The sequence below is a fragment of the Paramisgurnus dabryanus genome, chromosome 2 (assembly GCF_030506205.2).
Source record: "Paramisgurnus dabryanus chromosome 2, PD_genome_1.1, whole genome shotgun sequence".
Classification (NCBI taxonomy): Eukaryota; Metazoa; Chordata; class Actinopteri; order Cypriniformes; family Cobitidae; genus Paramisgurnus; species Paramisgurnus dabryanus.
The window spans coordinates 14,383,369-14,404,230 of NC_133338.1; the positions used below are offsets into that span (position 1 = coordinate 14,383,369).

Consider the following 20,862-nt stretch of genomic DNA (forward strand, 5'->3'; position numbering starts at 1 on the left):
GTTTCGGTTTTTTGGCCTTGGCTTCCTCTTTTTCGGTTTCGGCCAAGAATTTTCATTTCGGTGCATCCCTACTATTTTTATTGGTGTATGACCTCATTCTAAATTTAGCATAGTAATTAAATAATTGAGAAGAATATTATTTGTGTGTAAACAAGATGATATGATATAATTTGCCCAGCATTAACAAGATTGTAACATGCTTACCTATAACTAGCTTCACTTTTTCTTTATCAAGGCTTGGCCTTTGTTCACCGACAATCCCCTTTTTTCCAGTTACAGAGCATGTTGTCATTTCTTCCAGTGTGAAAATGGAGTCCATGACAGTTCTGGTAAGTTTCTTAAAATTTTCACACTTTTGTGCACAGTTCAAGGCCACTGGATTCATCATGTCCGTGACAGAGTTATTCTGCAAAAATAAAAAAACAACAGTAGAATATATTAACTCTTTCCCCACCATTGAAAAGTTAAATCGTCAATCAAGAGAAAACGGTTTCCTTCCAATGATGAGTTTTTACAGCAATCCATATTTTTGCTATTATCCACCAGGTTGCGCATCACTCCTGACTTTGGAAGTCTGAGCAAGAGGGTGAGTTCGCAGGAGTGATTACTGCATGCGAGATCGAAGTGCTCTAAACTAATTGCTCTTCCGCCATACAATATAATGATAATTTTTTATCCCCTTTGAAAATCGCCATGTTATATTGTGTGTTATATTGTTACTTCTGTAACTACTTATGTAAGTCTATAAATAGGGAAAACATGGTTGGTGGATTCTAAATTAATCCCTGTTTGGATCCTAATGGAAGAATGGTGTTAGGCTAAATGGAAGCACTGTACAAAGATTACCTGCACGCATTGAAAAAGTAGTAAAATAATGAAAACGGGCGGTGTTTTCCTATTAAAAAAGAAACAATTCTGGAAGGCATTAAACTTTTGTGAAAATCCTTAAACATGCAGGCACTGGTAACTTTTTTTTAAAAACCCTGGCATGGAAAGAGTTAACAGACCAACCCAACTGGAAAAATATTTTAAAGGGGACATTTTACAAGACTTTTTTAAGATGTCAAATAACTCATTTATCTAAAATAAAAAATATTTTATCTAAAAATACCATATAGATAATTTATTATAGCATGCTAAAATTGCCACTTTGTAGGTGTGAGCAAAAATGTGTTGTTTTGGGTGTGTCCTTTTAAATGCAAATGAGCTGATCTCTGCACTAAATGGCAATGGGGTGGTTGGATAGTGCAGATTAAGGGGTTGTATTATCCCCTTCTGACATCACAAGGGAAGCCAAATTTCAAATACCCATTTTTCACATGCTTGCAGAGAATGGTTTACCAAAACTAAGTTACTGGGTTGTTCTTGTACACATTTTCTATGGTGATACAATCACTGGGGACCCAATCATAGCACTTAAAACATGGAAAAAGTCAGATTTTTATGATATGTCCCCTTTAACTCTTTCACCGCCAGGGTTTTAAAAAAAAGTTGCCAGCCAGGGCCAGCGTTTTTCATGATTTTCACCAAAGTTTAATGCCTTCCAGAAAATGTTCTTCTTTAAATATATAAACAGACAATATACCAAATGAAAGAACAGACCCTCTGCTTTCAAACAAAAAAATCGTTTCATCCTACCTTCAGGGGTTCTTTTGTAATCAGCTTTTGAATATGGGTAGGTTTCTGCAAAAACACCACATTTTGAGCAAAAAGCAGAGATAATTCCATTTTTGTGACGGACTTTTCATACAGATCCCATTCAGAGTGATCTTTAAAACAGACACGGACATGCAGCCGCTTGCCATAGGGCAATACTTCCGGGTTTAAAAAGTTGCGGAAGGGCGCATAATAGCGGTATTGCGGAAATACTGAAAATCTCGTCATTGGCGGGGAAGCGTTTTCTCTTAATTAGCCTTTCGCCGAGCCCCGCCCCCCTTAGTTACTGTTGCTACTTCCGACAAACAAATGACCAGCGCGACAGATTGCCATGACGGAAAGCGATATACCCGTGCGTGTCAGTGACCTTTTTTGGAGCAATACCTCCGCGATTTCCTCCAGATCGAGGCAAAAGGGGTTACATTATGCAGTGGAGGGATATATTCAAAATATAAAAATACGCAATGAAGGAGACACGGCTACTATCGAGGCTAATGCTTACCGGTCTCAAGCAAAAAATTAGAAACCACATGACCGGTAACTCAAATGCAACCAGCACAGCCTTGTGGACCAGTCATGCTCTTGCACTGCAGGGTAAGTTCTCTTTCATATGGTACGGTCTATTAATGTCTATTGCAAATACAAGGGTATGTTAGCTAGCTAAACCTACATGTGTTTCAAAGCTTACTAACATTTCTGTTGTTTAGAGGATAGCCGTTTTGAGAATCATAATGTTTTATTTCCTTTGGTGATAACCAGAATTCACAAATAGGAAATTGCTTTTGCTTAAAAGTTGCAGGACAGATAATATAATAAATAAAATGTATAATATAATAAAATTGCACAGCATTTACGGGATTGTAAGGGGTAAAATAAGGGGTAGGTTTTCCGTTCATAAAATGCTACATGAAAGATAAAAACAAATTATTTAAAGTTGATTGTTAGGGCGGTATGTTCGACTTTGTCATAAACTGACGAAAAATAAAGTTTGGGAGCTGAAAGTCCTAACACAACAGCAGCTAATGTAGCAAGCGTTAGCTAACATGTTAACTAATGTTGGCAAAATAACTCATTACATTATCTTAGAGAGTAGGTTAACATTCTGGCAATTATATTGATGGTAATCATAACTTTGGTCCAATTTGTGTTCTTGCTTCTAGTTAGTAGATTTAGACCACACTGTAACTAGTTAGCTGTAAGCCTTACCTTTGTGCAGACGTATTTATGCTTCGTAAATGTTCGACACATTTAACTGGATGGGTCCACACTGTTTTATCCATTGTATGGGGCAGTCCATACTGTTTTATTCATTGTATGCACCGCTCACAAGCGCTGCAGGCGTGAATGTTTGTCGGACGTGCTCGCATAGTAACGGTTGCTGTGATGTGTGATTGGACAATGGCCGTTTTGGGGGAGGGGCCGGCGAAAGGTCAATTGACGAGATATCTCGTTAATGGCGGGGAAAGAGTTAATAATAGTAGAAGACGGGAACTAAACTAAAGGGACAGTTGACCCTAAAATAAACATTCTGGCATCAATTACTTACTTTTAGATCATATGTAATGTTGTGATTAAATCTAAGTAAAATCATATTGCTATAAAAAAATACCTTTCTTTGTGTTCCACAGATGAACGAAAGTGTTATGGATTTGAAACGACATGAGGGTGAGTAACTGATCACAGAATCATGTTTTTTGGTTAACAATCAATACATGGCCCACAATTTAAATTCATTATCTTGACTATGTAAATTATACTTTAGCTTTACCTCTACTGCCTGGATGGGAGGGGCTGTTTTGCTAGTAGAGGGTTCTGGATCGATGAGGCCAGACTGAGGTGCCTGAAAGCTGTCTTTGGTTGTTTTCACATATATTGGTGCGCACCGTGGTGCGGCCTCGGATCGCACCAAAATACATTGTATCATTTTTCAGTTAGTGCGGTCCGTGTTCACATATATATATTTTTTACTTTACTCGAAATGCCGCACCGTACACCATGTGACAACGGTCAGCGCTGTCATTGGTCTCTGACAGCTCTTACCGTCTCATGACCACCCCCACGTTTCCACGACAACCAGCTTGACAGAGAGAGCGCAGCTATCAAGATGTGGAGATAAACGATGCACGTCTTTGTGAAGTTTCTTTGCTTTAACGCGAAATTGCGTAGCTGTTCTACTAAAGCCTTTCTCACGGAGCCGTTTGCTAAAAGCCCGTAATGTCACTATTTGTGTGTGAAGGACAGCTATGCATTTATAAAATCATCAGCTCAAACGTAAAGGAGACAGCGAATCTCTATGCAACGGACCAGGATTGGCTTGTTTGTTGTTAACCCAGAATATAACACCAGGCTCACGTCACAACGAAAGCCCAGTTGCTCAAACATGTGGAGAACTTCCTGTATTTGGTTCGGCCCGAGGTCCAGCAGTGTTCACACCACAGGTGGGTCGCCCCAGAGTTCGGCAACAGCCGCTCCGAGACCACCTGTTTAGAGCGGTCTCGGAGCGGTCGTTTAGTGCGCACCCGAGTGCGGCTGTTGTGTTCACACTGACCCAAACGCACCGTTCTCGGAGCGACACGTCATTTGGGCCGACCTAAACAGTGTATATGTGAAAACACCCTTTGACAGCTTTTGTGATTATACCTGCAAGTCCTACATTGATTCAAATCAAAAGGAATGAACATTAATCTTAAAGTACCACCAAATGAGTTGTGACCTATAGTTATAGTTTTACTAGTATAGTATTACAGCAATGGCGCCACTTAATTACCCTCTTGCAGTTGAAGGTTTAACCTTCGCAACCGCCTTATTTCCTTGTCCTTTTCTCTTATCTTCTCCTCAAGTTCCTTAGTGTAATGTCTGTTGTCTCTCTATCAGTGTAGAAAGAGAAGGAAAATATAGAGAAATATGACAATTCAAATTCTTTAAGTACTTACTCTTATTATGTCATTTTAAACAATTGTTTATCTTTGTAACAAATTAAGACATTATTACATGACATCTATGTCCTATACAAGATTTTATTAACTTATTTTATACTTTTTTTTCCTGTGGTGTCACAAACTCAGAACACATATTTAATTCCACATATTTAATGTTTTGTTCTCTCCTACCTTTTACTGCCTGCATGGTCTGAAATATACTTTTAGCATTTTCTTTTCTAGAATATACATTATACAATTAAAGGGATAGTTTGGCCAAATTTTATTAAACCCATGATTTACTCCCCTTCAAGTCGTCCGAGATCCAAAAGTCCATAATTTTCAGACAAACACATTTTCAGTTATTTTAGAAAATGTCTTAGATCTTTTATTTGTTCAAATGTAAAGTTACGGGGTCCACCTCTTGCATTTATTATTCACAAAAGAAATCCAAAATCCAAGCTCCAAGATGATAAACAAAGGCCTTCTGAGGGTAATCTGTGCAGTGTTGAAATATACATATTGAAAACTTTATAAACGAAAATAACTAGCTTCCGGTAATGCCGCCATCTTAAGCCCTATTCGCACGGGATTAGTATTACTTGGTGACCTCTAGTGACTTGTAATAATTACGGAGGTTGTCAGTGATCTTAATCCCGTGCAAATCGGCCATGTCTATAATTTGTAAAGTAAATGACCTAACACATTTTGCCGTGCACCGAAGTCCTGTGATAATATTACTCCAGCGAGAATTGGCATCTCTGTAATTTGGGCAGCATTTGATACCTGTGCGACTTTTTTATTTTTTCTCAGTTTCTGAACCTCACGCACTGCAGCTGTGGAGTGCACATACAGAGACATCCCTCCGATGTTTTTGGCTTTCCTTGTGAAGGCTTTATTAGTATATTTCTGATTTTAAAGGGATAGTTCACCCAAAAATAAAAATTCTGTCATCATTTACTCACTCTCATGTTGTTATAAACCTGTATAAATGTCTTTGTTCTGATGAACACAAAGGAAGATATTTTGAGAAATGTATGTAACCAAACCGTTTGTGGACACCATTCATTTCCATAGTTAAATTTTTTCTACTATGGAAGTCAATGGGGTCCACGAATAGTTTGGTTACAAACATTTCTCAAAATATCTTCCTTTGTGTTCATCAGAACAAAGAAATGTATGTGGGTTTGTAAAAACATGAGGGTGAGTAAATGATGACAGAATTTTCATTTTTGGGTGAACTATCCCTTTAAACATCTAATCAGTCCCTCTCGTCTATGTTGAGGATTAATATAAAAAATATGCAGAACTGTCAATATTTGACAGTGGAGCTATGGCTGTCGTGGTGAAGGAATTTCCCTTGCTGTGATTTTGCATGGCTCACTTTAAAATAAAATTATTATTTAAATCCAAGAACATCCAAAAATAAATTGAAGAACTTTGTTTAGGCTGGTTAAGTGCAAATTTACAACACAGCAGTGTCTTAAAGAAATTTTAATTAGGCAGTATTTGTGCATGTGTATATGTACAAAATGAATGCAATACAGAAGGCAATACATATTAATATTGGAAATTTTCAACAATATATTACTAGATAAATTAACTTGCATCTGTAAAGTATGAAATTAGGTTGGAGAGATAATTTTTACTCATTTAGATTTTTCATTATTTCGGAACAAGCTTAACTGCTATCCATAATAACTAACATTATATCCTGTGTGTTCCTTGGTCAAAAATATGTAGAAATATATGCAAGTAAAAAAGTACAGCACAAAAACATTTAGCTCACGGGGAGCGAACGAAAAGCCATTAAAAGGCAGACTCTCCGTAGAGGACATGCTGAAACAGTCGAATCGGCAGATGATCATCATGTATGTTTCATGCAAGTTTTTATCAACAATATCTGCGTATCTAAATACACAGGCGACAATCAAGTGTTCAATCAGTTAATAATAAAGCCATCTGCGTTACATTGGCTGTCCACAGAGCAGACACTGTTGATACAAAGAAAAAACCTTTAGAGGTTTTTATTTAAAGCGGTTTTTATGCTGTAACCAATCAGTTATGTTTTGGCGCCTTGTATTAGTGTCAATCAGTTAGATTAAAGTTATTTTAATCTTTAAGGGGCGGTTCACATTTCACGTCTAAATCCGTGCGTAAAATGCGACCGTCTGTTGGTTCTTGTGGGCTTCACGACCACACCTCTTCCATTTGAAATAACGAACTTGAGCGCGCAAAAGACGTGAAATGTAAACACCCCTTAAACTGCATCTAGAGGCAGATGACGCTAATTCTGTCACCTCAGGATAACTTTTTTCACACATTCACTGTATGATTTAATGAAATATGATTTGGTAAAGGTACCTTTCACAGCATGTTTCGTGTATAGTGTTATGCAAAGCCTTAACATTATTTCTGGGAGATAAGTCATTAAATTTAAGTGAAATCACAGGTTTTGTGCAACAACATTGCACGGATTACTCTCAGAAGCCCGTTGTTTATCATCCTGGAGCCGTTTGGATTTCTCTTGTGAACAACTGAAAGATCTAAGACATTTTCTATAATAACTGAAAATGATGGACATATGCATCTCGGACAGCTTGGGGTGAGTAAATCATGGGTTTAATATAATTATGGCCGGCCTATCACTTTAAGTGTAAACAAAACAGGTTTTGTTACATTTACCTTTGGTCGTTTGGCAGACAGGTGTAAATCATCCTCTATCTGAAAAGTATATGGAGTGTAAAATGTCAGCGGTATTGATAGTATAAAAATGAATTCATAATAACTCACCTAACACTTGTTTACATAATCTATCTAGAAAAAGTGTCTGGAAAAGTAATAAAGCATTTCGGAATATATACAGCATATATTTCAACACAGTATCACGCCAAAGCGTCTATTACATGCTTTGGAGTACCGTATGGCATATTCACCTCATGGCTTTGAGTCTCATTCTCTTCATCAGATGAACCATGTTCCTTGCTGGTAAATGTAGCCTGACAAAACACCAAACACATTGAAAAGGATGAGTAACAGTATAGTTACAAGAAGATAGGAGACAGGAAAATGACAAATTAAATGGATTAAATATTACATTTTCACGATTTCAGAAGCAATATCTTAATAATAGCAACATACCTTTGGTTCTGATGACGACATTTTCTGTTTTTCTAGCCACTGACACTCTGCCTTTTTTATTTCCCCAAGGCTCTCTGTATGACATTAAAGCAAAAGTGATTATACAATAGTATAATGACCCAATTGTAAAATTATCTTGAAAAGAGCCAGCAGAGTATAATGTTAAATGTAAAAAATAACATTAACATTTTCTGTAAACTTTACTTCTATACAATCTCATTATGGTGGCTTATTTGGAAGTAAGTTACTTCATATCTCACCGGAAAAACGTACGTTAATTTTCTGTCAGTTGAACTTTCCTGTCAGTAAGGAATCACCTCATTTTTTTATAACTGTCAATTGAATTACAATTTTGTTATTCTTACACTTCTAACTTACTCACACTTTAATAACGTGTCTCAATTTAACGTTAGGGATAGGTCCTGTCAGACTCTGTTCTGCTGTGCACGCGCTGTTCAGTTAAAGGCGGTAGGCGCGTGCCATTATATTTCCCATTTAAGTTATATCAATATTAAAAATAGCAGCTGGTGTATCATTTTAGACCTCTTTTGAATTATCAAAGAAAGATATTTCAGATTATTCTAACTTACTTGAAACTTCTAAATAAACTAAAATAAAATAATTTGATTTACTTACCGTTTGCGCTGAGTATTTGGGCCGGGAATGCTTTCCAACCGCCTTTAGGTGGCTTCGTTCCTATTGCCCCGTGTTCCACCAAGCCAACCCTCTTTGGGTCACTTAACATTTTTTTGTCTTTAACATATTTGTCTAATCCAACACTTACTTTGTCTTCTTTAATCCATTTTATAAGCACGTACATGGCTGCAGTTTTCTCGTCTTAATATTTCGTCTTAGATGCACCTCAGCAACGGATAGTAAAAAGTGCGCGAATTACAAGCAATTAGATTCAAACAGATCATCCAATCAAAAGTCAAGTTCTCCACTTTTATGATGCACCTAGCAACGTACAATAAACAGTGCGCGAATCAGAGCCAATCAGATTCACCCAGATCATCCAATCAAAAGTCAAGTTCTTCACTGTTTCGGCGATCACAGTCAAACACCCCAGTCTGAAGGCCAGAAAGGGAAAGATTGCCGTTAAGGAAACAAACGGGACAGTTAGGTTTTTAAAATGGAGCCACCTAGAAAGAAGAGAACACTGTACAGACGGTATTTGCGAGATTCAACCGAGCCCTTACCCCGGACGACAAGATATCGGATGGATAAAACAGGTACAGTAACTTAATTGAATAGCAGTAATTGTCCCTTCTAAATTTAGAACTCCACATTGATTGCAATTCACTCAGCGACTAAAATAGATGTGCATGAACTGTAAAATAGACAGTTATCTAAAATCATTTGAGAATTATTAACGTTAATGGGTACAGGTATGTTTAACGTTAATTGGGGATTGTCGAGTTTAAAACTGCCCTAGTAGCGCAGCTCCCTTATAATAACTTATAAAACTTACGCATTTTGTGTAAAGCACCACATTCCGTCTTCAAATGGACAAAAGTCCTAAATAAAACCCGTGCATCACTTCCTGGTCAGTTCACAAGCCTGTGAAAATGTATAGTTTTGGGTGCTGACACCAACAACCTGTCGGTCTGATTAATATAACTTATGTAAGAATTGATATCATGTAACTTCAATTGATTAAATGACATTGTGCTGCGTTGCGTTTTGAAGCATGGTAAATATATCTATGCCATTCGTAGTAATTTGTATATGCTAATAACTACACTTAACTTACGTATTATTTTAATTAACAAAACATGCTTAACTGAATGCTTGAGATTTAAATCAATCAAACACCTTTATTATGGCATTGCGAACTTAACCAACCTTACATACCACCTTTGCTTTTGTTAATAGACATCGGCTGTTTTCTTAAATCTTACATACAAGACAGACACTAAGTTAATTCTCTAAAATTGCTTGGATTTATACGGACATGTAAGATTAGCTGTCATATTAGATTAAGATAAAGTCCATTAACTACACATTTAAAGATGTAGAAATATAGGCTGTAATATACAATTGCATATTTGTAAAAATGTAGATTGTGTGCTGTCAAACTACAATTATAAATGATAAAAATAGCTTTTTAATAAAGTTTGTTCTCACACATACTACAGTTGTGTATGATTTTGGTCTGTTTTGTAGCAGCCGTTGCTAAGAAATATTCCAATCAATTTAATTTTGTGATTGACCCTTTCAAATTACAATAGGCATGCTTTAACTAACTAGTTTGCAAGTTAAATACTAAAATTCATAATATTATTGCCTTTATTTCAGAGACCATTGAGCATGAAGACCGGTAAGTTAATACATTTGTAAAGTGAAGGCCTGTTAATTCCACTTAGGGTCCTATTAGAGAAAATATAATTTCAACAAACAATGTCTTTTCAGATATAATTTTGATCTGATTGAAAATGGGAAGGTTTGGAATCATCCAGAGGTAAGATAACATTTGTGCATGGTGGTTATTATCAGGGTTACCTTTATAGTATTAAAATATTTAAAAATGGTATAATGTTGGTAAAAAGTCACAATGAAATTGAAATTGATATCGTGTGTCTCTCTTCTTTAACAGCAGTCGCTCAATGACCACACAAGCAAAGATAGTGATGAGGAAGAGGGGAGTTTGTACACTGAACTTGAATCAGTAAGTTCACTTTCTGTTTTGTCATGTCTAATGTATATAATGATTAAGGTCAAGCATCACGTAAAACTTTTGATATCTTCTGTCTCTCTTTTTTAACAGCAGTCGCTCAGTGACCACACAAGCAAAGATAGTGATGAGGAAGAGGGGAGTTTGTACACTGAACTTGAATCAGTAAGTTCACTTTCTGTTTTTCATGTCTAATGTATATAATGATTAAGATCAAGCATCACGTAAAAGTGTTTATGTCTTCTGTCTCTCTTCTTTAACAGCAGTCACTCAGTGACCACACAAGCAAAGATGGTGATGAGGAAGAGGGGAGTTTGTACACTGAACTTGAATCAGTAAGTTCGCTTTCTGTTTTTTCATGTCTAATGTATATAATGATTAAGGTCAAGCATCACATAAAAGTGTTTATGTCTTCTTTCTCTCTTCTTTAACAGCAGTCGCTCAATGACCACACAAGCAAAGATAGTGATGAGGAAGAGGGGAGTTTGTACACTGAACTTGAATCAGTAAGTTCACTTTCTGTTTTTTCATGTCTAATGTATATAATGATTAAGGTCAAGCATCACGTAAAACTTTTGATATCTTCTGTCTCTCTTCTTTAACAGCAGTCGCTCAGTGACCACACAAGCAAAGATGGTGATGAGGAAGAGGGGAGTTTGTACACTGAACTTGAATCAGTAAGTTCGCTTTCTGTTTTTTCATGTCTAATGTATATAATGATTAAGGTCAAGCATCACATAAAAGTGTTTATGTCTTCTGTCTCTCTTCTTTAACAGCAGTCGCTCAATGACCACACAAGCAAAGATAGTGATGAGGAAGAGGGGAGTTTGTACACTGAACTTGAATCAGTAAGTTCACTTTCTGTTTTTCATGTCTAATGTATATAATGATTAAGATCAAGCATCACGCAAAAAGTGTTTATGTCTTCTTTCTCTCTTCTTTAACAGCAGTCGCTCAATGACCACACAAGCAAAGATAGTGATGAGGAAGAGGGGAGTTTGTACACTGAACTTGAATCAGTAAGTTCACTTTCTGTTTTGTCATGTCTAATGTATTTAATGATTAAGGTCAAGCATCACGTAAAAGTGTTTATGTCTTCTGTCTCTCTTCTTTAACAGCAGTCGCTCAATGACCACACAAGCAAAGATAGTGATGAGGAAGAGGGGAGTTTGTACACTGAACTTGAATCAGTAAGTTCACTTTCTGTTTTGTCATGTCTAATGTATATAATGATTAAGGTCAAGCATCACGTAAAACTTTTGATATCTTCTGTCTCTCTTTTTTAACAGCAGTCGCTCAGTGACCACACAAGCAAAGATAGTGATGAGGAAGAGGGGAGTTTGTACACTGAACTTGAATCAGTAAGTTCACTTTCTGTTTTTTCATGTCTAATGTATATAATGATTAAGATCAAGCATCACGTAAAAGTGTTTATGTCTTCTGTCTCTCTTCTTTAACAGCAGTCGCTCAATGACCACACAAGCAAAGATAGTGATGAGGAAGAGGGGAGTTTGTACACTGAACTTGAATCAGTAAGTTCACTTTCTGTTTTTTTTCATGTCTAATGTATATAATGATTAAGGTCAAGCATCACGTAAAACTGTTGATATCTTCTGTCTCTCTTATTTAACATTGTATATCAACTGGTAATGTTATTTGATTTCAGAAAAATTAATATTTTGTTTTTATAGCTTAAGAAATGGCTGTTGACAGCGCTGTTTATCTATGCATTTACTCACGCATTAACTGTATCAAACTGTGACCGTTTGCGGAGGTAATAAATAATTAATTAATATCCACAGATATTTATTTAGATATTTTAGCAAAATAATGTTTATCTGGTAAATGTTAATTTAACTTAGGGTAAATCTTGTTAAAAGTTAGCTACATGTGGTGGCTGTGCTTTAGCCCTTAACCCCGGTAAGCAAATGAACGGGATTTTACGATGCTAATGACAAAGATAAATAACAGAAAAGCGAATTTAAATTAGCATTTTTAATTTCACCACGGATTATTTCATGGCTGTTTTATTCATGCAAAGCTACGTCGTTATTGGGATCGGAATTTATGGATCAGCGTGACTCTGTGAGTTTGTCTCTATTCTTAGACAAGCTGCATACATTGCTTTAATTAATCAACTTATTTAACATAACATATATTAATGCACAGATGAGATGTGTTATAAATGCCTCATATGCAAAGTAAGTAGACTCAAAGACCTTTTAAAGAAGTCGCGTCACTCTGCCGTCATATTTGTTGTGCACCCTGCTGCTGCTGTTAGCTCCTCTCATCAGATGCGTCCAGCGCGCAATCCTCAATTCTCTCGTTTATCGGTCAATCCGATATTACAAAACCGATATCTGATAATCGGAAAATGCTCAAATATTGGGAAAATATCGGAAAACATATATCGGTCGATCTCTAATTAATATATATTTCCTGTAGATATTGTTTTTGTGCTAAAAAAAAATGTGTGCTAAATCTATTACTTTTACCAGTGATTTTAAGGTATGGATGCGTTTTTTTAACCTTCAAAAATCTTTAACTAGATTTTTCTGAAAATTAACTGTAGCTCTGTCATTTTTTTTAGATTTCAACAAATCATACATTGTTTTAAATGTTTTTTTATAGTTTTATTATAAATAACTACATTTTGACTCCACATGAATCACAGTAAGACAACTGACTAAACATATATATGTAAATATAAATGAGCTTAAATATTACATTTAGACCAGGGGTGTCAAACTCATTTTAGGTTGAGGGTCGGATGGTTAATATCATTACTATGTAATCCCGGATAACTTTTTTCAAATCTTAGTTTGCCGATATTCATTCAATCCTCTTTGCGCCGTCTGGTGCTTGAGGCGACTACAAGGGAACACCATTTTATTCTGTCGGTTGCTGTTGCGGGAGCGGTCTGCAGGGTGAGCCCTCTGGACTTGAGTTCTCGCTCCACGGTTCGACGCCAGGTCTCTTTGGGTCGGCCCCGTTTCCTTTTTCCCTGAGGAGTCCATCTCAGTGCCACCCTTGGTAGTGAGTCAGGGGGCATTCTGCAGACATGGCCAAGCCATCTCCATCGACGTGTTGCTATGGTTTCAGTGATGGTGTTTGTGCCAGATCTGTGCCGGAGTTCCTCATTTGAGATAATATTAGGCCAGAAGATCCTCATTAGAGATGCAGCGATACCGATACTGGTATCGGGTATCGGCCTCGATACCACATTTTCTAAAGTACTCGTACTCGTTAAAAGTCCCCCGATACCAGGAATCGATACCACGGTCTGAGAAATGTCTCTGTTTGAGCGGCGTGTAAGGGGTTAATGCCTCTTGTGTTGTCCAAAGAGGCAGAGTTTACAACAAACTGGAAAACTAGTCCCTTGTTTTTTTGTTAAATTATATGACTAAAGCTGTTACCTGTAAATTTAAATCATGTTTTTTATTAAGTACTCGGTATCGGTATCGGCAAGTACTGAAATGCAAGTACTCGTACTCGTATTCCAAAAAAGTGGTATCGGCGCATCCCTAATCCTCATGATTCGTCGCAGGCACTTGGTTTGGAAAACTTCAAGCTTGCGTTCGATGGTAACAGTGGTCTTCCAGCACTCTGCCCCATACAAAAGGATGCTTAACACGTTGCTCTTAAAGATGCGGATTTTCGTGTGGATGCTGAGGTTAGTTGTCCTCCAGATAGGCTTTAGCATTGCAAAAGCCTGATTGGCCTTGCTGATTCTTGTGATGATTTCCCTTGTGCATTCTCCATCTGTAGCGACCCTACTACCCAGATATATGTACTCATCCACTTCTTGCAGAGGCTGGTCATTAATGTTGATTGAGTCTCCTACTCTGATATTCTTCTTCAACACTTGAGTCTTCCCCGTGTTGACTCGTAGACCTATACTGCTTGCTGTCTGTGCCAACTGTTGTGTCTTCTGTTGGATATCCTGGTGTCTGCTTGCCAGCAATCCAATGTCATCAGCATAATCCAGGTCCTCCAGCACTGAAGTCAGCGTCCACTGAATTCCTTGTTTCCTGCCCTCTGTGGTGCAGCACATGATCCAGTCAATGGCCAGTGAGAAGAGGATTGGCGAGAGGATACAACCTTGCTTCACTCCGGTTTTCACCTTGAATGATTCAGTGAGCTGATTGTTGTGTATGACTCTACACTCAAAATTATTGTACATGGATTTGATGACGTTGACAAGTTTCTGGGGGATTCCATAGTGTCTTAGGATCTTCCACAAGGATACTCGGTGCAGGCTGTAAAAAGCTTTTTCAAAGTCTACAAAGACCACATAAAGGGATCCATTCCACTCATGGGACTGCTCAAGGATCTGCCTCAGGGTGAAGATGTGGTCAATGCATGACTTGCCTTTTCTAAAACCTGCCTGTTCCTGACGTAGGATGCCGTTCACAGGTGCTGTGATACGCTGAAGGATGATGTGACTGAAGATCTTACAGGTGAGGGGTAGTAAGGTGATTCCTCGCCAGTTGTTGCCGTTTCCCAAATCTCCTTTCTTAGGAATTTTAACAATGATTCCTGTTTTCCATTCATTCGGTGTTTCTTCACTATCCCAGATTGTTTGGATAATATGACAAAGAAGTTGAGGTGTCTTGATCTCTTCTGCCTTTAGCATTTCGGGACACACTCCATCATCACCAGGTGCCTTCCCATTTTTCAGCTTGAGGATGGCCTGTTTGACCTCCTCAACAGTGATGGCACCACAGTTGATGTCAAGGTCCTCTTCTGCTTCAGGAATGTCAGCGAGTACTGATGGTTCTGGGCGGTTTAAGATGGACTCAAAGTGTTGCTTCCATCTCTTCAACTTCTCCTTCTCCACTGTGACATGCCTTCCATTTTCATCTCTTACTGGAAGGTCATGATAATGTCCATGCTCGCCCCTCAGCTTCTTGGTGATTTGGTACATTGTCTTCATATCTTTCTGTTCTGCCGCTGTCTCTGCTTCATCCGCCAACCTCTCTATGTATTCTCTCTTATCTCTCCTTGCCAATTTCTTTACCTCCCTGTCTTTTTCTCTATACTCCTTTGAAATCCTCTCTTTCAGTCGTGGTGATTTGGAGTCCAGCAATCTCTTCTTAATCTGCCTTCTCTCTTCTATGCGATTCCACGTCTCTTTTGATATCTACTCTGTCTTCTTGCTATTTCTCAAGCCTATAACTTCTTCTCCTGCGTCTTTCATTGCTCTATTGAAACTTCCGATGGTCACAGCTGTCTCGTTTTCTAGAACACTAAACCTATTCCTTAGAGCTAACCTAAACTCTTCCTTCACTTTTGGATCTTTCAACTTGGCCACATCGAAGCGCTGATTTCTGGAATTCCCTATCCTCGCTTTCTTAAGTTTCAAAGTCACCTTGGCCACCAAAAGACTATGGTCGCTGCCGATGTCTGCGTGTCTCATCACTCGCACGTCTTGCAGGGAGTGTCTCCATCGGCCATTGATTATAATGTGGTCAATCTGATTGTGTGTTTTGTTGTCTGGTGACGTCCATGTGAGTTTGTGGATATCCTTATGCTCGAAAAGGGTCCCTCCTATGACCAAGTCGTTTTCTTCACAAAGGTTGGCCAGTCTCTCTCCATTGTCGGTCATCACCCCTACTCCATGGCGCCGCATAGTCCTCTCTCTATCTATATTGTCGCAGCCGACCCTAGCATTAAAATCGCCAAGCAGCATCAGCACATCATGTTGAGGGATGTCTTCTAGAACAGCTTGAAGAGCATCGTAGAAAGTGTCTTTGTCCTTTTCCTCTGCGTCATCTATTGGTGCATAGGCCACAACAACAGACAACTTGGCATACTTGGAGTTTAGTCTGACGTACAACAGGCGCTCATTCACGGGTTTCCACTGTAGAATGGTTTTTGCCTTGTTCTTGCTAATAATAATGGCGACTCCCTCCCGGTGAATATTGTCCTTTCTTCCGGACCAGATGATGACCTCTCCAGTGTTCAAATTCTGTTTGCCGGCACCAGTCCATCGTGATTCTGTCACACCCATGAGGGTCAGGTTGTAGCGATTCAGTTCGTATACTGCTTGCTCCAGCTTTCCAGTTTGGTGGAGTGTTCGCACATTCCAACATCCAACTCTTATCCATGTTTTTGGCTTCAGGAGATCGGCTATCGGGAAGGAGACGTCCTTGTGGCTTTGATCTCGATCCGTCATTAATACAGTTGCCTGATCTGCTTCACTCCTGATTCCGGTTGTCGTTTGTTCTCTTGTTGTCGTTTCCGTAGCAGGATTTGTTTTTAACGGGGTGGAGGTGCTAGCCCCACGCCCAACCCTCCTCCTTTTTCAGCCTGGGCTTGGGACCGTCCTTGGCGGAGTTTGCCGATAATCATGTAAATATTAACTAAACAAACTACAAATTAGTTAGCAAGAAAGCTAGAAAAACACAGCTCTGTGAAAATTAAATTACATCAACTTACTTTCTCTGTATGGAACCTTAGCAGAATAATACCTTATGATTATACTTTATCCTCTGTATTGCCAAATAATGTCAAAATCATTCAACCACCTTTTGCTTGATTACACTTTATTTCTTTTTAAAAAGATCACTGTGTTTGGCATTATAACAGACTATTATGAATTTTCTCTTATCTTCAAGCAGTTTCTTGATGACCACATGGACAATGAAGACACAGATGCAAACATGGACTCTGATCCTGAGGTGAGTTTACATTTTTAAATGGTGGCTGTTAGCAAAGCCCTGTATAATTAGTCCTGTCAAAACAAATTGTTTGCATGTTTTTTTCGGAAATTAAATGTGAATAATCTTGATCTATTTTCTTTTCTAAACTAATAATAGCTATTGGTATCTTTCCTCTCTGTAGCACTCCCACAGCAGCCACACAGGTGTCTATGATGACGTGACTTCTGATTCTGAACACCTGGTAGGATACAGTCAATATAATAAACAGTTGTTGTTTTAAACATTGTGTGAACATTAAAACATGACATTGTCATAATGTTTAAAAATGGTAAAATGTAACATTCCTATAACGTTCAGACAACAAAGAAACTTTCTTAGAACGTCAAGAAAACTGGACACTTTTTACATTGGCGGAACGTTGGAAACTTTCAGAGAACGTTCTTAGAACTTTTTCTGTTAGCTGGGTAGAGCTAAAAATGTAATTCAAATTATGGTTTGACTTAATAGAAATTGAGAAAAGTTGAAGTTCACACTGTGTAGCTGGATCATTTTTATTATAATATACCCCATATTTGCACAGCAGAGCATCGAACATTTTATCTTTGTACTTTGGATGTGCAAAATTCCAGTTAATGCAGTTTTTAATGATAATGATGTGTTACAGCTATAACTAACAGGAATCTTGCTATTTTCCAGCTCGATGATGACATGATGAGGTCCTCACTGTACAAAGGAGCATTGATTACCCTTGGACAAACTGTCCTTCTTCTGATGGCCTTTGTTACAACTGTAGGACTGACACAAGATGGTCTCCAAACCCTTCTCCAAATTTTAACTCTCATTTTACCACAAGATAGCCACCTGCCAGCAACCAAGTATTTGTTTAAAAAACTTTTCAAAACAGGGAAATATGATTTTAATTTATATTGCCCCAAGTGCTGCTGTGTTTTAGAAAATAATGCATGTACAACATGCCATCAGGTCTTTGAAAAAAATGAACTAATGAAAAATGGTAATTTCTTCTTTACTTTGCCCCTTATCGACCAACTGAAACATCTCCTAGAGACCTTAAATCTTGGAGAGTCGTTAAACTACAGAAAGAACAGGCCAACAAACCCTGACACAATTTCAGACATTATGGATGGCAAATTGTATGAACAAATGTGCAAAGACTCAAATTTAAAAAATGATTACTCTTTCAGTCTAACTTTTAACTCTGATGGTGTACCTATCTTCAAATCCTCCACTTTTTCTATCTGGCCCTTGTTATGTTACATAAATGAGCTCCCATCAAAGATAAGGAAAAATAACATTTTCTTAGCAGGATTATGGTTTGGTGCGAGAAAACCAACAGTCTCTACATTTTTTGGACCATTTGCCAATCAAATGAAAACTCTTGGTTCAGTTGGTTTTGAGTGGTGTTTAAAGGGTGAGATTATCAAATCGTATGTATATGCTATCATTTGTTCATGTGACAGTGTCGCACGGGCTATGTTACAAAATGTCAAGCAATTCAATGGGAAATTTGGCTGCAACTGGTGTCTACATCCAGGGGAAAGAGTTGAGAAAGGTAGAGGATATGTTCAAGTGTATCTTTATCTGGAAGATGTGAGAGAACGCTGTCACACAAATATGATTGAATGGCAAAGAAACGTAGGGGTTGGTGAAACTTTTGGTGTGAAAGGTCCCACATCTTTGATGTCATTGCCTTATTTTGACATTGTTTCTGGATTTGTTGTTGACTCCATGCACTGCGTTGATTTAGGTGTGATGAGACAGCTGTCAATTCTGTGGTTTGACAGCTCTTACCATAGAGAGCCTTGGTATATAGGAACTAGAATCAATGAGATAGATAGAAAAATTGAGCATTTTCAACCTCCATCCAACATTACAAGAATGCCTAGATCTATCACAACCAGAGCCTACTGGAAAGCATCAGAATGGCGAGCTTTTCTCTTGTTTTATGCTCCTATTGTTTTAAAATCTATTCTTCCACGTAGATTTCTGGAGCACTTCCTTCTTTTGTGCCAAGCAGTTTATGTCCTGCAAACAACATCCATTACACAGCTGGAGCTTTTTTATGCATCTCAACACCTGAATGAGTTTGTATGCAATTTTGAGACCTTGTATGGTAGATCACACATGACATATAATGTTCACATCCTTCAGCATCTTAGTGACAGTGTGAGAAACTGGGGGCATCTTTGGTGCTATAGTCCATACAGTTTTGAAGGATGCAATGGATTTCTGTTGAAACTATACAATGGCACACAATCTGTACCCTTACAGATAGTTACATCTTTTCTCTTGCTTAAAAAAGTAGAGAGCATTGGCCAGATTCTGATGATAAATGCTCATCCTAGAGTGAAACAGGTGTTTTACTCCATGCTTGATGGTTTTACAACGAAACATGCAAGAAGATTTAATGACTCTGTGCTCTTTGGACGTGGTTGCTCTAGAGCTCTTGATCTGTTTGAAAAGGATGCTGTCGAGCAATATCTTGGATGCCCTGTCAAAGATCAAGCTACATTTTACCACAAAGCTGTAGTTAACTCGCAGATATTTCTGAGCATTAATTACAGAAGGGAACTTAAGAGGGATAACACTCTGGTCAGGATGTGTGATGGCAGTGTTTGCCAAATAGTCTGTTTTGCCAATGTTTGGAGTCACACCGGCAGTGAACATGCATTATGTCTAGTGAAAAAGTGTGTGTCAAAACCCAGATTGTTTCTTCAGGGGTACTATGGCGAATCTAGGTGCCAGATTAAACATTTGATGTTTATACCATCTGAATTTAATGATTTGATTGCTCTGGACATCTGCCAACTGTCAGAAAAGTGTGTTGTGTACAAATACGACGATAGTTGTTTGATTTGTTTAATGCCAAACAGTTTTGAGCGAGATTAAATTGTGACTGAACTGGTCTCAGAGTACATAGTTCTTTACAAGTATCTTCCTATAGGGTGCAGGCCCGAAAAGTGTGTTGTGTACAAAAAAGACGATTGTTGTTTAATGCCAAACAGTTTTGAGCGAGATTAAATTGTGACTGAACCGGCCTTAGAGTACATAGTTCTTTACAAGTATCTTCCTATAGGGTGCAGGCCCGAAAAGTGTGTTGTGTACAAATACGACGATAGTTGTTTGATTTGTTTAATGCCAAACAGTTTTGAGCGAGATTAAATTGTGACTGAACTGGCCTCAGAGTACATAGTTCTTTACAAGTATCTTCCTATAGGGTGCAGGCCCGAAAAGTGTGTTGTGTACAAAAAAGACGATTGTTGTTTAATGCCAAACAGTTTTGAGCGAGATTAAATTGTGACTGAACTGGCCTCAGAGTACATAGTTCTTTACAAGTATCTTCCTATAGGGTGCAGGCCCGAAAAGTGTGTTGTGTACAAAAAAGACGATTGTTGTTTAATGCCAAACAGTTTTGAGCGAGATTAAATTGTGACTGAACTGGCCTCAGAGTACATAGTTCTTTACAAGTATCTTCCTATAGGGTGCAGGCTATATGGAACATTCCTCAATGTTAAATGCTGTTTTCTTTATTGTTTCATTGCTTTTTATTATTTTGGCAGATATACTTTGTAGAGTTTATTGTAATCTATGTTTAAAAAGAGTATAAAATTGTGTGTAGCGTGAGATTTACATGTGGATGTAAATGGTGCAATCCTGTGATTATTTTTTTCCAATACATACACTCATTAACGTCATGCAGTATCTTATCAATATTTCATTGTTAAAATAAAGATTTTGTAAAGCCCAGCTTCCACATTTGTGTGTATTGTTATACAGGTTCCATATGTAT

General features: G+C 37.9%; 1 protein-coding gene across 16 annotated transcripts; it reads left to right on the top strand.

The window, feature by feature from the left end:
• Positions 1–201: 201 nt before the first annotated feature.
• Positions 202–20,311, top strand: LOC135736247 (uncharacterized). 16 transcript variants are annotated; one of them, XM_073811898.1, is made up of 17 exons: positions 202–329; positions 3,285–3,321; positions 10,014–10,035; positions 10,128–10,176; positions 10,312–10,383; positions 10,483–10,554; positions 10,653–10,724; positions 10,824–10,895; positions 10,995–11,066; positions 11,166–11,237; positions 11,337–11,408; positions 11,508–11,579; positions 11,679–11,750; positions 11,850–11,921; positions 17,010–17,072; positions 17,236–17,295; positions 17,751–20,311. In XM_073811898.1, the coding sequence occupies exons 1-17, from the start codon at positions 309–311 to the stop codon at positions 19,959–19,961; spliced, it is 3,183 nt and encodes a 1,060-aa protein (XP_073667999.1). In that variant the 5' UTR covers positions 202–308; the 3' UTR covers positions 19,962–20,311. The 16 variants fall into 16 exon arrangements, with proteins under 16 accessions (XP_073667999.1, XP_073668000.1, XP_073668002.1 ...); XM_073811899.1 differs by lacking the exons at positions 11,166–11,237; positions 11,337–11,408; XM_073811901.1 differs by lacking the exons at positions 11,166–11,237; positions 11,508–11,579; positions 11,679–11,750.
• The last annotated feature ends 551 nt before the right edge of the window (positions 20,312–20,862 follow it).